We start from the raw sequence: 12,461 nt of genomic DNA, 5'->3' as shown, positions 1-12,461 counted from the left end.
ATATCTTTATATGGTCATTTTGCGTCTCTTTGTGTTTGTGTGCCTTTTATGGATTGGTATTTGCTTGGGCACATTTAACTCCATTTTCTGTCTGCCTTGAATTTTTGTTGCATATAAACATGTAAACTGCTAGACAATAATCTTGAAGCGTCATTTCTTTGCATACTTTTCATATAGGTATATTTAATATCCTGGGTTTTTTTTTTTTTTGCTTGATCCTGCCTAAAAATTTGGAACCCCCAAACCTCAGTCACCCCAAAATAAATGTTTTAAACTAACTATGAATCCACAAGCTACTATGAATTGGATTTGATTTAATGTTTGTCACTGTACACATGTCCAACAGTGCAAACAATGTAGGAAATATCTAAAATATATTTACATTATTTACAATATTAATCAGTTGAATTTATGTACATTTATGTATAGCCACCATATAATTAGTGCATGTGAGTGTTCAGGGTGGTAATTGCTTTTGGGAAAAAGCTGTTTTTTGGTTTGTTTTTGTTTTTATGCAAAGGTTGCGCCACATTTAAACTGTGACTTTATACAGTTGTATATAAACTTTAAACTCATTACAGATGCATCTGCATCCGTTGCAGGAAAGTAGGGGTGCACCGATTTATCGGTTGGATGATTTTCTACATTTTTTTTAGAGATTGGTGGTTGGCTGTACATGTGAAGCCAATCTTACTCCTTGACCGACCCACCAGTTCATGTTTGCATGTTTAAAGTTAACTCTGTTGCCAATTCAGCGACTTTCTTGCTATATTTAGGACCATTTCAGGTTTAAAAATTGGTATCGACCAAAATCGGAATCGACAGTTCAGGCTTTTTAAAGATTGGCCAGAAAACTGCAATCGGTGCAGATAAACAAAAATTATGGATTAAGGTAGACACAAGCCAACAGATTGTAAAACTCACCACCACATGGTGTATGTGGATGTGCATTAATGTATTTGTGGTTGCTTTGGAACAATGTGGTATCAATTAGAGGTAAGTGCAATGCCAACTTTCCCCAATCGCCTGGCAACTCCTGCCCAAAACTACCCGCCTCCGGGGTCTCCTGGGTAGGCATTAGACACACACCCACCACCAACAAAACTTTACTTCTACTTCTCCTTTTTTCTTGAGCTTTTTCCTCTTCCTGTGCTTCTGTAATGTTCTGATAAAATATGCAAAGCTTCATCATTTGTTTTTGAATGTGCCTCTGCTCAATTGCTCAGCTAATTTTTGCATGTTTGCTCGGTTTTCATAGTTTGGCTTGTAACATTTCAGTGCAGTTCGAACAAAGGCCAAGAGATTTTATCCCCCATGCAAACTCACTACTTTAGTTTAAAGATCGCAACGTTTAATGACTATTGTTTCTCTGCAGCTTTCACCCAAAGAAGTATATTTGTGTTTTTTTGTAACTATTGTGTCTTTGTGGTTAATTTCCAACTTTTCCCAGAAGTAGTTAATGTTTTAAGCACAATTTTATGTTTTTTTTAAATATTCAGTTCTCTCATCCTACCATAGATGTTTTTCTGATCATTTTATGCCTATTATTGTTGTTCCTTTATGTTTCGTTTGTTATTTTGCAGATATTTAGACTAAGTTTTAGCATTTTTGTGTTGCGGTTTTTCTTTTTATGCATTTTTCTGTTTAATTCAATTGATCTTTTTAAAAAAAACAAACAAGTTAAGCTAATCAAAAATCCTTGAAGAATCAGTGTAATTTTGATACGTTGTTAACATTTTATGACAATTACGCTTTCATTTTTAAGAGCAAGGTGAATTTGCTCTTAATTCAGATTTAAAGTTCAGATTTTCCTTTCTCCAGGGCTCGTCAGACCCTCCCAGTAACACAGACACTCATCATCTTCATGGCCTAATTTTACCTGGCGGCTTGTCTCTTCTGCAGATTACACATACACACACATGCCCACACACACACATATACACACAAATGTTATGCTGACATTCAGGCATGCCCACACATTCATGTAGAGACAAAGCCTCTCAATATGCAGAAGTACTTTGCAAGCTTTATAGGAATTCACACAAGTTGGAAACATTTCAGTGCGTAAAAATGCAGCTTTTTTGCAGAGTTTACAAGTTCCTAAGAAGGTAAATAATCTACACAAAAAGATAATTCAAGCATGATTGTTAAAATTCTCCAAGTAAGGGAATGTTTTACCTCTAGTCACATAAAAAAGCCTCATAAAATAGTCATTTACCATCTGGGTCTGTAGACAGAGTGGATATCTACATCCTTCTTGTTTACATTTTTTCTATTTAACTCCAGATTTACAGTTTTTAGCACATAACGAGCAGAAGATGTTTCCCTTGGGTGGCCCAACGCCATGTTTTATGTTATATTAGAGCTTATATATTATCAAAGCAGATGCAAGTGGGAGCAATAAAACTCTAAGCTCCGTGGTGTGTATTCAGGGTGTAAAGAAAATACAGGGGGGTTTGTGGGATAATTGGAGCTGAGAATAGTAGTTTATTTATCCCAACTGGAGAGTATATTACCTGCCTGAACACGAAGCCCCAATTTTCCGTCTTGGATTTATGGGAGAAAAGTTCTTGGTTAATTTTCTGAGCTTTTAAAGCCTGAAAACAAAGAGAAGGGGGATTTCTCGATGGAAGTGAGGACTATACAGGGTTAAGTTATACAGGATATAATTGGTTATATACAAACTTTAAATGCACTACAGATGAATGAATTATAATCCATGTGTGACATGTTTTATTGGGTTTAATCTGTAAAGGTAATCACATCCTGCAATCCTGATAAGATGAGATGTTTATGTAAACTGAATGTTATTTTAAGTCTTCGCTGAGTTTTATGAAACCATTTCTGTAGTCAGGATTACATTTAATATTTTACTTTTTTAGCTCATATAATCTGATTGGCTGTATAAAGTTTTAAAAATGTTCAGTTTATTTGAAGATGAGTACTTTTGAGCAGTCAGTATCTTACCTCCAGTCAGTAACCTCACAATTACAATCTAATTTTGATTCTTTGGACCACAATTCAATTTGATATCAGTTTGATTCAATAAAAAAACGAGTTAATAATAAGAAGTATAAAAAAAATTAATTGGATTATCTATTAATAATTTTATGTATTACTTATGTTTTTTAATTAAAGAGCCAGATTACTTTAACTGTGTATAGCAGTAAAAACTAGATCATTAACAGTCTATGTAAACATAAATAATTTCTTGTTTCTCATGGAAACATTTTTTAATCATTTTCAAGCATATTTGCACTATAATGCAATTTTGACCCAAACTCCTTACTAGTACATGGTAAAGTATGCTAAATCGATGTTTAGCAAAACTGCTAACAAGCTTAAAAAGAAAAAGAAGACAACTTCAAGTCAGTGTTTTTATATTCAACAAAAAGCTGATGTACCGGTTTAAACTGCTCTAGTAGAGAAATGGCTTTATGCTAATGACAACTCAAATTTAAGCTAACACAAACAGAGCTAACAACCGCTCAGAGAAAAGCTAACAACAATGCTAACAGCTACTACAACCAGAGCTAACAGCCCAGTAAATAAAATGTATTAAAGAGTATTTTACTTTTACATTTAATGAGAATAATTCATGAAAACAGCTTGATTTGTAAAGATAGAGGTAAATTCGCCTCATTATTATTCAAACAAAATCTAATTTAATTTTTTTTTTAAAAATGTAATTATCAAAACATTTAGAATAGACAATTGTAGACATATTTTTTGTCTATAATACAAAGTTTTTTTATTCAAATCACTTCCTTTTTCTCATGAAGAGAAAAAGTTATTTGCAAAACAAATTTTTATTTGCAGTCACAATGAAATTGTCCCATATTGTGATAAATAATGTTGTTTTGAGACCATTTTTTAGTAATATTATGCTAATGGCATAATAAGTACACATTTTAAAAAAATCAATAAACTTTGAATTCTAATGAACCTTTAAAAAGATGAGTTAAATATCCAAAACAAATAAACAAAACGACACATAAAATGAATTATTAAGTCTATGTAAACAAAATAGTCCTTCAAAAACACAGGCAAGTTGAAACAAAAGCAATGAGAAGAGAAAAGTAATAAATCACAATTCAATGATTTATTGATTATTTGCTTAACGATTCTCAAACTTTTAGTTTTGATGCTCCCTCTTTCTGCATTTGAGTCAAAAAAATATATTTGAAAAGTTCAAGAAGATGATTTAACTTATAGTTTTCATGTGTAGATGTGCTTGTGTGTGCAGCGGCGGCGTCTGGACAGGTTGAGTAAATAGTGAAAGCTTGGCCTCTTAAAACAAACTCGCAGCGTCTCTTGTGCTCCACATCACCTCAGGGACTTTTCGCATCTGCAGTTGACTCCCATTTTTGTGTAATTACCACTTTTATCCCAAGCGTGTCTCGCATGCAGCTTCGTTTGCCTCCTGCAGGTGATTAGCCCTGCAGACTGCAACCAGTGAAACTTCAAAGTCTCCCCAGTGCAGCTGGGGGTGTTTTCTACCTGCTGCAAGATGTTAAAGTGTTGCAGCAGAGGTGTGACCTCATGCAGAGGGGGTGACAGGATGTTTGGTTTTACATCTTTCATCTTTCCATGTACAGTCCGTGTGAAGGTCCGCCTGGCCGTTCTGATCTCAGCTAATGGGGGAATGTTGTTTTTCCAGCTGCAGAACTCGTGACGATGGTGGCTGTGGTTTCTGCTCTCACCTGCTTCGCGCCTTCAGATCTAATCATCAGAAATCCACAGACAGCATACAGCTTCATGCTAAATTTAGCTTAATTCAATAGCTGGGACACCTGGGTGGAGATTTAAATGTTTGGACTTAGCAGATGTTTCAAACTGTCTGAAATCTGGCACAATTGGTTTCAGGATTGTAACCAAAATATAATCTACAGTATTTAGAGAATTATTAGAAATTAGTGTGGTTTCAATCTAAAACAATCAAAGATGCAAAAAAGTGAAAAAAAAAATACTTTCAAATATAAAAATATGGAAATAAATTCTGTGTTACAGACAGTAGTATTATTATTCCCTGTGAAATAAAAGCTTTTGTACATTCTGTCTGTTTTACCTACAAAGTAAGTATGATAATTTCTCTGTGAAACTGTTTTCTGTTTTGTTGTTCATAGATAAAACAGGGGGCAAAGATACGAGCCAGGTGGGACACCACTAAGAAAGAGGTTTAGAGAAAATTACAAAATAAGAATGGTGTTTTGTTGTACCTTATTTACTTTTTAAACCTCTAAATAAATTTTATTAAGCACTGAGAGTCTCCAGCATTGCAGAAAAGTTTAATTTAGTCTGTCCTAATGCTTGGTAGATACTCTGTTCCACCATTTTTTTTTCTTGCTGCGGCGTTTCAGTCCAGGTTCAAGGATGGATACATCAAAATATTCCTGCATCAGAGCCTCCTTGAATTGTCTGGTTAAATTTTTATTTTATGTTCTTTAAATATTCCCTTATCAGTGGGGAAAGTCCACATTTTATGCAATAGTTGGTGAAAATATATTAAAATTCATGCTTGTTGCAGTTTATTTTCACGTTTGACCAAGATTGTTTGTTTTACATTGGCTGTTATACTCTTTATTGCACTGACTGAACACATTAAGTTGTTTTTACATGTTGGACCAACTTTGTGAAGCTGTTGGTGTATCTGTGCTGTACTGGAGCAGAGTGACCAATAAACATGTGATTCAGTGCATTCATGTTTAAAAAATGGATCATTTTAAATCAGTACAGCCGTTTTAGTAAGACGAGAGTGAAACTGTGACGACAGGCAGAGTTCTGGATGGACAACAATCTCTTTTATTCTCCACATGTCTTTTTGTTTGAGGACAAAAATCTGGTTTCAATCTTCCATACATGAAACAGCTCCTTTACTGCATGTGTGTTTTTTTGCTACAGATCGAACTTTCTGAACGAAAATGTTCCTGTGTCTGTATAATCAGTCCTCAACCTACAGGAATTTAAACCTGCAGCAGCAGCAGGGCCTCAAGCTCCCATCGCCTGAAGCTCCTGCAGCTGAAATGTTGCCGAGTTCAGATAGCAGTTTCACTTCTAACCACCAAAACAAGCTTCAAAGTTGCTTTTCATTTTCCTCTGTCGCTCATTTCATTAAGAACTTTTAATGTATTTTCCTGAAAACTGAGCACTTTCTAAAACAGGCGTCCTCATTCAGCGGCTCAAACAAGGAGCCGACTGTTTTCAGTCGGCTGTGAATGCAGCGCCCGCGGCTGGATGAGGGAATTAAAACGTCTTGCAGCCTCTTGTTGCTTTTGTTCACGCCTACATCCTACAGGATTGTTATGGGTGTTGATTTCTGAGTTTCTGCCAAAGTAGCCTTGAGGAAAACCTTCTTCTACTTTGCCTGTTTGGCTTTGATAGTGGGAAAGCACCGTGTGGATCAAATGGAAGCCTAGCTAAACTTGGAGGCAAAGAAAGGAGGGGATTCATCAGAAATGCAGACAATGGTAACTCTGGAGGAGCTGCAGAGTCAACAAACCAATACCCCACATCATTTTACTGTTAGAAGAAAACTAAATAATCACCAAATACTACATTTCTACCAATGTTTCTACCCAAATTTCAATAACAAATAGAAACTATAATGTTAAAATCTGATTTCTGTTCCTCCAGTGCTTTTATTTTGACGTTAATTCAGTAATAAATGGAGTTTAACAGTGAACTAAGTCTCTGCTGCCATCTGCTGGTTCTTGTGGTGTATGGCTGCATCAGCATGTGTGAAAAATATGAATCTTTTTGCTTGTAATTTGGACTTTATATGAATTATTCTTTGCATATAATGTTTTATGCATTTCCACACTGTAGCTTTAGCTTCCTTTTTAAGTTCATTGTAAAGATTTTTCTGCTGCAGTTTCTCAGCTCTACCAGCTTCATGACATATCAAGTTTCAGACAGTTCACATGCTCAGATGTGTTATTGTCCACCAGAAAACACTCCTGATGAAACACATCTGCTCCTGTGCAAAGAATAGTGGGAAAAAAACCAAGCAGAGAGTAAAAAGCTGAACTTTTTATGGCTTAGTCGCCTGGGGCAACAGCAGACGGCGATCAGAACTGGTGGTTGGTGATGTTCCGGGTCATAAATCGGGGACGTTAAGTCAGCATTTGGGATTATGTTATCGGACAGAAATGGATGGTGATGTTGTTTTACTAGTTTCTGATGCTTTCGATGTGTTTGTTCTGCCTCACAGAAAGGAGGAGAATAATGAGAATGAAACGAGAGAGACAGGAAGCTGCTGTGACGTAAGATAATTGCTGCAAAGCTCTAAGACTGAGTCACTTCATGTTCAGTTGATATTCAGTTGTGGGTAATGCAGTACAACAAATAAAAAGACGTGCAGCTTTTTTTGACACTGAAGTTAAATCCGACCAAACTTCTCATGTTTTAGGTCAGTTAGATTGCTAAATACTACTTACTTACTTTACTTACTTTAAATAATTACTTAATATTTACGAGTTCCATTGGCATAAAAATGTCTTGTTGTAAGTGAAAGGTTTCTTGTTTTGTCTTATTTCAAATGTACCAAGAAACCAAAATGACTTGGTAAGATGTTTTTGCAGTGAGAGCATTCTGCACATCTGCTAACAGCAGCAGCGTTGTCTGAATAAACAAATGTGCCACGCAGTTTTGGGTGTGGGAGGTCCGGCAGCTGGAATGTGGAACAGCTGGACGTCCCGCTTGGCAGACGACATGGACTCTATGACGATGAGGAGGAAGAGGAAGATGTCTCCTTCTCTTATCTGTGAGAACCTGGAAGTCTGGGGATTTTCACAGTGAGATGTCAGCTGCTGCCTCTCATTCATCACTCCGTGCTGCTGCTGTGTTTCTGTCCAGCTGTGCTGCTCATCACATTTCAACCAGAACAACACAAACTGACTTCTTCTGCGTTCGTTGTCCTGGTGGAACAACGAGTAGCGAAGCACACGTCCTATTTGTTATGGAACCTGATTCACTTCTCGTCGGCCGCAGCTCATTTGTTTTCTGTCGCAACACGTGGGGAGTTTTCTCACAGCGTCATGTAATTTGTCAGCTGCGGCGTTCGTTTCTCCACAGGATTTTCCTGCTTTTTCCCACAGTCTGGTGGCAGAAGAAATTCCCTTTTAAAGAAATACTTAAAAAAAACAACACATTTATTTAGAAAACACACAATAATTATTATTTTATTAATGAATACTTCTAAAATGTTACTAATACATTGCATATTTGTATATATTTTCGGTTGAATCGTTGCATATTTGGACAATTATTCCCTCTGGCATCGGTGGCTGTGCAGTTATGATGTGTAACCATGGCAACAAGGTATTGTTTTTACTCCGGATTAGCATCTCAAAAGCACCTCAGAAAACCAGAGTAAGTTTAAACCATTGCCTCAATCAATCATAATGGACAAACACTGTACCCCTACTCCAACATCTCTCAAATTTCCAACTCTACCTCCATATAGAGATTTAAATATAGAGATTTAATTCAATCTCTTTACACAAAGAGATTAAATTGTTTTATGTTTTGTACGTGGGATAAAAAGTTTCATTTGATTTCGTCTGAGCAATTTACCTTTCTTGGAAACTGCAGGATGGACTTTTTTTTATGTTTTTCTTCTTGCTACTCTTCAATAAAAGTCACAAATGTCAAATTCACAACTAATAATTGTCCTGTTAATAGAGTCATGACATGTCATTTTACTGCTTGTTTTATTAATGCTGTAGAAGTATTAATAAAAAACTACAGTCAGTTGTTTTTGGAGGATTTTATTGAAAAACATCAAATTGAAAATATAAAAACATGCCACACGCTTTAGATATTTGTAGAAACTTCTTTCTTTTGTTGGCTTATCATGTCAAATCCCAACAAAATACATCAAGGTTTATAGATAGTATTTGGAGAAATATCAAAAGTTTTTGCAAAAATGTTAGATTTATGAGGAGAAGTTATTTCTCTTCTTTCACAAGCATTTCCTCTGCCCTGGTTTGCTTACCAGTTTGGAACCAACTCAAATAATACGACAAATTGAGTTTTGGGTTTGAAAATATGAACTTAATCTGAATATTTCAAGCCATTTCTGCAGATGGTGGGAGCCAGCTGTTTAGTCATTCAGGGAGGAGTTTCAGAGTGTTGGGGAAACTTTCTGTCATCACATCTCAGGTCTCCCCCTTTGGCCTGTTCACTGGGAGGGTCTGTGAGCGGTTTATGTCTGAGCTGCCATTCAGCGGATGCTCAGTGGGCCCCGATCAGCGTGGATTTAACTGCTGAGCGGCTGGCTAACAGGTGGCGTTCAGGGGAAACAGTGGAGCTCTCTGCTGAAGGGAAACAGCGGCATGTCGGGGATCCAGACGTGGTCACTTCTCCTGGTTCTCTGTGCTGGCAGCTTGGAGGCTTGGTGGTTTTCCAAACAACCTCAACCTACAACAGGAAGCCCAACCACAGAAGGAGCCACCACTCCCAGTGGGGCGTTGGCCACCACTCCCAGTGAGGCGTTGGCCACCACTCCCAGTGGGGCGTTGGCCACCACTCCCAGTGGGGCATTGGTGACGGAAGGGACGGAGGATGGCAAATTATCGCAGGTTGGGGAGGAAATCCTTAAAGTGGCAACTGGAATACGTCAGGTTGTCGACGACTGGGATGCGACTACAACCGCCTGGACTACCAGTGGAGGCCTGACAGGGACGGTGGAGGCAGCAACGCCCAACATTACAGATGAAAAAGGCAGGTTGAGAGGGGCGAGGGTGGAGCAGGGGGTTGGGGAAGGGGATCGGATTTGGTCCGGTGCAGAGATTTCTAGCGTTGACACCACTTCCACATCACCTTGCTTCCCTGTCCCCTCTGATTGGCCGATATGCAAACAGCCAAACGTTTTCTCACTGCCAAACTTTTTCAACCACACTTCCGTGGAGGAGGTGGAGGTTGTCCTGCGGGAGTGGGTGTGGCTTGTGAGGGCAGGGTGTCACCGTGGTGCAGAGCGGTTCCTCTGCCTCCTGCTGGCACCCCGGTGCCCGATTCCTGCTGCACCTCTTCCCTGTCGCGGCTTCTGCCAGGGACTGCAGGACAGCTGCTGGGCGTCCCTGGAAAACGGGCGTCTCCCGGTGGACTGTCACTACCTGCCGGAAACAGAGCAGGAGTACGAGAGTCCTGGGTGTGCAGCTGTTAGTAGCAGGAAAGGTAACCCGGTGGATTGAAATGTATCCTGAGTGCTGATACATTTCAGATCTGGTTGTTTGTGTCTGTTGTCGTAAATGTTTACACGTTTTGGCTAGATGTCTCCATCATGAAGCAACTTAAGTTAATATCTTATATTTTAAATCAGGGATGTCAAATTCATTTTTATTTTGGGCCAAACTGTTCAAATATTAATAAATAGCTGTCCCAGCATTCTTACAATTAAAAAATATTAAATTTTACAATATTTGGTACTCACCATATCAATCACTTGACCTCAAGTAAGGCTGAGGCAGCAGTATCATAAAAGTAAGAAATACTGCCACCTGCAGGTCGGAGTTAGTAGTCACTTAAACCATTTTTTTGTGTATAGATCTAATAAACTGAGTTATACATTAAACTGAAGGGGCTGATTTATGTAATTTGGAGTCTGGAGTCTAGAGGGCCGCATAAAAAGCTACTGAGGGCCAGATTTGGCCCCCAGGCCTCGAGTTTAACACGTTTTAAATCATGTCAGATTTTCCTACTTGATATTTTCCCTTTTTTTCTGCAACAAAATATCCAATACGCCTACATATTAATGAAACCTTAATGTAATTAAAGCTACAATGTTAAAAACCGAGAGGATTTATTGTTACGAAAAATTCCAATTAATGATCTTTAAAAAAACTAAACTGTCCATATTGTCAGGATTATTTGTACTATTTTAGCATCGATTAATATCAATAAATCAGTAAATGTAGTTACTAGTTGCAGTTTAGTGATACAAATCACTTTTTTTATTTGTGTCCGAAAGAATGAAACAAAATGAAATAGTACAATAGTATGAAATTGTTTGACATTTCTTAGTTACCTAGCATCTCATTTACAGCGATTCTGGTTACTTAAGATAATCATAATCCTTATTTATGCTTCAAATAAGTCGTATTGTAAATAAATAATTAAAAAGCTTATATTCTTTTGTAATGCGAAAAAAAACAACTCTTTTTTTGTGTTTTCGTGTCTTCATAAATTTAGCAGTGCGGGGTTGTCGGCTAATTTTCAGGGTTAACCTTTGAACTGTGCTCCATAAAACTGTCAGTATGCTTTCCCATAGGAACAGTTTGTACAAATGTCCCAAATTTAATGGACAGATGTTCCAGGTTCATGTTTAGAGAACTTTTTCTATCTTGTAAAGTAAAAAATAATTGGGACATTTTGCTCCAGAAAGCCAACGGGCTTGTAAATTTACACAGGGAAAGGTGTTTTGGATGTTGCTTTGCATTGTGCAGAAAGGGAACAGAAGTACAGCTGTGCTTCAATTTAGTTTTATGGGTTTTAAACTCAACACATGCAAAGAATCACCTTAAATTGATCAAAATGTGGAAGAAATCTAGGAGTTCAGGTCTTCCTCCTTTTCTTCTCTCTCTTATTTATCAACTTTTGCTAAATTTGTCCCTAAACCACCTCAACTTCAAAGTTTTTCTCAAATTACTTAACCGGAGCTGTCCGTTGTCTAACTCTTAGTGAAAACTCAGCATCTTCAGCTCCTCCTCCAGTCTTAATGATGTATAGCTGTAAATATATACGGCTGTATATCATGGCAGGTCTCACTGCCAACTTGTAAACTTTCCCTTTCTCTTGCAGCCTCATGCCACAAATCATTCCTGACATTTCCCAATTGCTTTGGATAGTTGACCCCAAGTACTTAAACTCATTCATCTTCAAACCATTTACTCCCTGGAGCTTGTTCTCACACATGTATTGTGTGTTACTGTCACCCACTTTCATTCTTTTCTCCTCATGTCTCCTGACCTTCTTACTCCTGATCCATAAAAATCACAATGTCATCTGCAAACATTGTAATTCATGAGTGCATGTTCATCAGAGCTGGTCTCTGATCGTTTTCCCATCAGTGGGCAAATACTTCCAGAGAAATGGTGCAATGGTCATTACATTGGTGTGCTGAATGCTTCACCACTGTCTTCCAGTCAAACATGAATAAGAAGGGTTGCAAAGACTTTTATCAAATCAAACATGAGGCCATGAAGGTAATCATAATAATTACCCTTGTTTCCCAGAACATATTTAATCTACTAAATATATTTCAATATCTAGCCTCAAAAACAGAAAACTCCCAGACAAAGCAACAATTAATCAGCTGACTTTGTGGATTTTCATAGCACATTGGCCTTAAATAGTGCCTGACATTTACCAAATGTTGTTTTGTACATAAGTTATGAGATTTTGCATCAACTCGCCTTCAGGATGTTCAGTAATCACCATGCACCAGTTCTTTGGGACATTTC

At 37.6% G+C, this 12,461-nt stretch overlaps 1 protein-coding gene across 6 annotated transcripts in view; it reads left to right on the top strand.

Annotated features, from left to right (window-relative positions):
* The window catches only part of LOC106908888 (uncharacterized), a 38,115-nt gene that overhangs the window by 920 nt on the left and 24,734 nt on the right, over positions 1–12,461 (top strand). The window contains exon 1 of one of the 6 annotated variants that reach the window (XM_088012882.1): positions 7,467–9,723. The exons of the other annotated variants lie outside the window; for them this stretch is intronic. Within the exon in view, the coding sequence (XP_087869008.1) occupies positions 9,336–9,723 (388 nt within the window). The 5' untranslated portion in view covers positions 7,467–9,335. Of the gene's footprint in view, positions 1–7,466; positions 9,724–12,461 lie in introns of those variants that run through there. 6 annotated transcript variants of the gene reach the window in all.

This window comes from Poecilia mexicana, unplaced genomic scaffold, assembly GCF_051168715.1.
Source record: "Poecilia mexicana isolate PSO_F unplaced genomic scaffold, ASM5116871v1 scaffold_2, whole genome shotgun sequence".
Lineage (NCBI taxonomy): Eukaryota > Metazoa > Chordata > Actinopteri > Cyprinodontiformes > Poeciliidae > Poecilia > Poecilia mexicana.
Note: the sequence above shows the minus strand (reverse complement) of the source record. Positions and strands in the feature narration are given on the sequence as shown.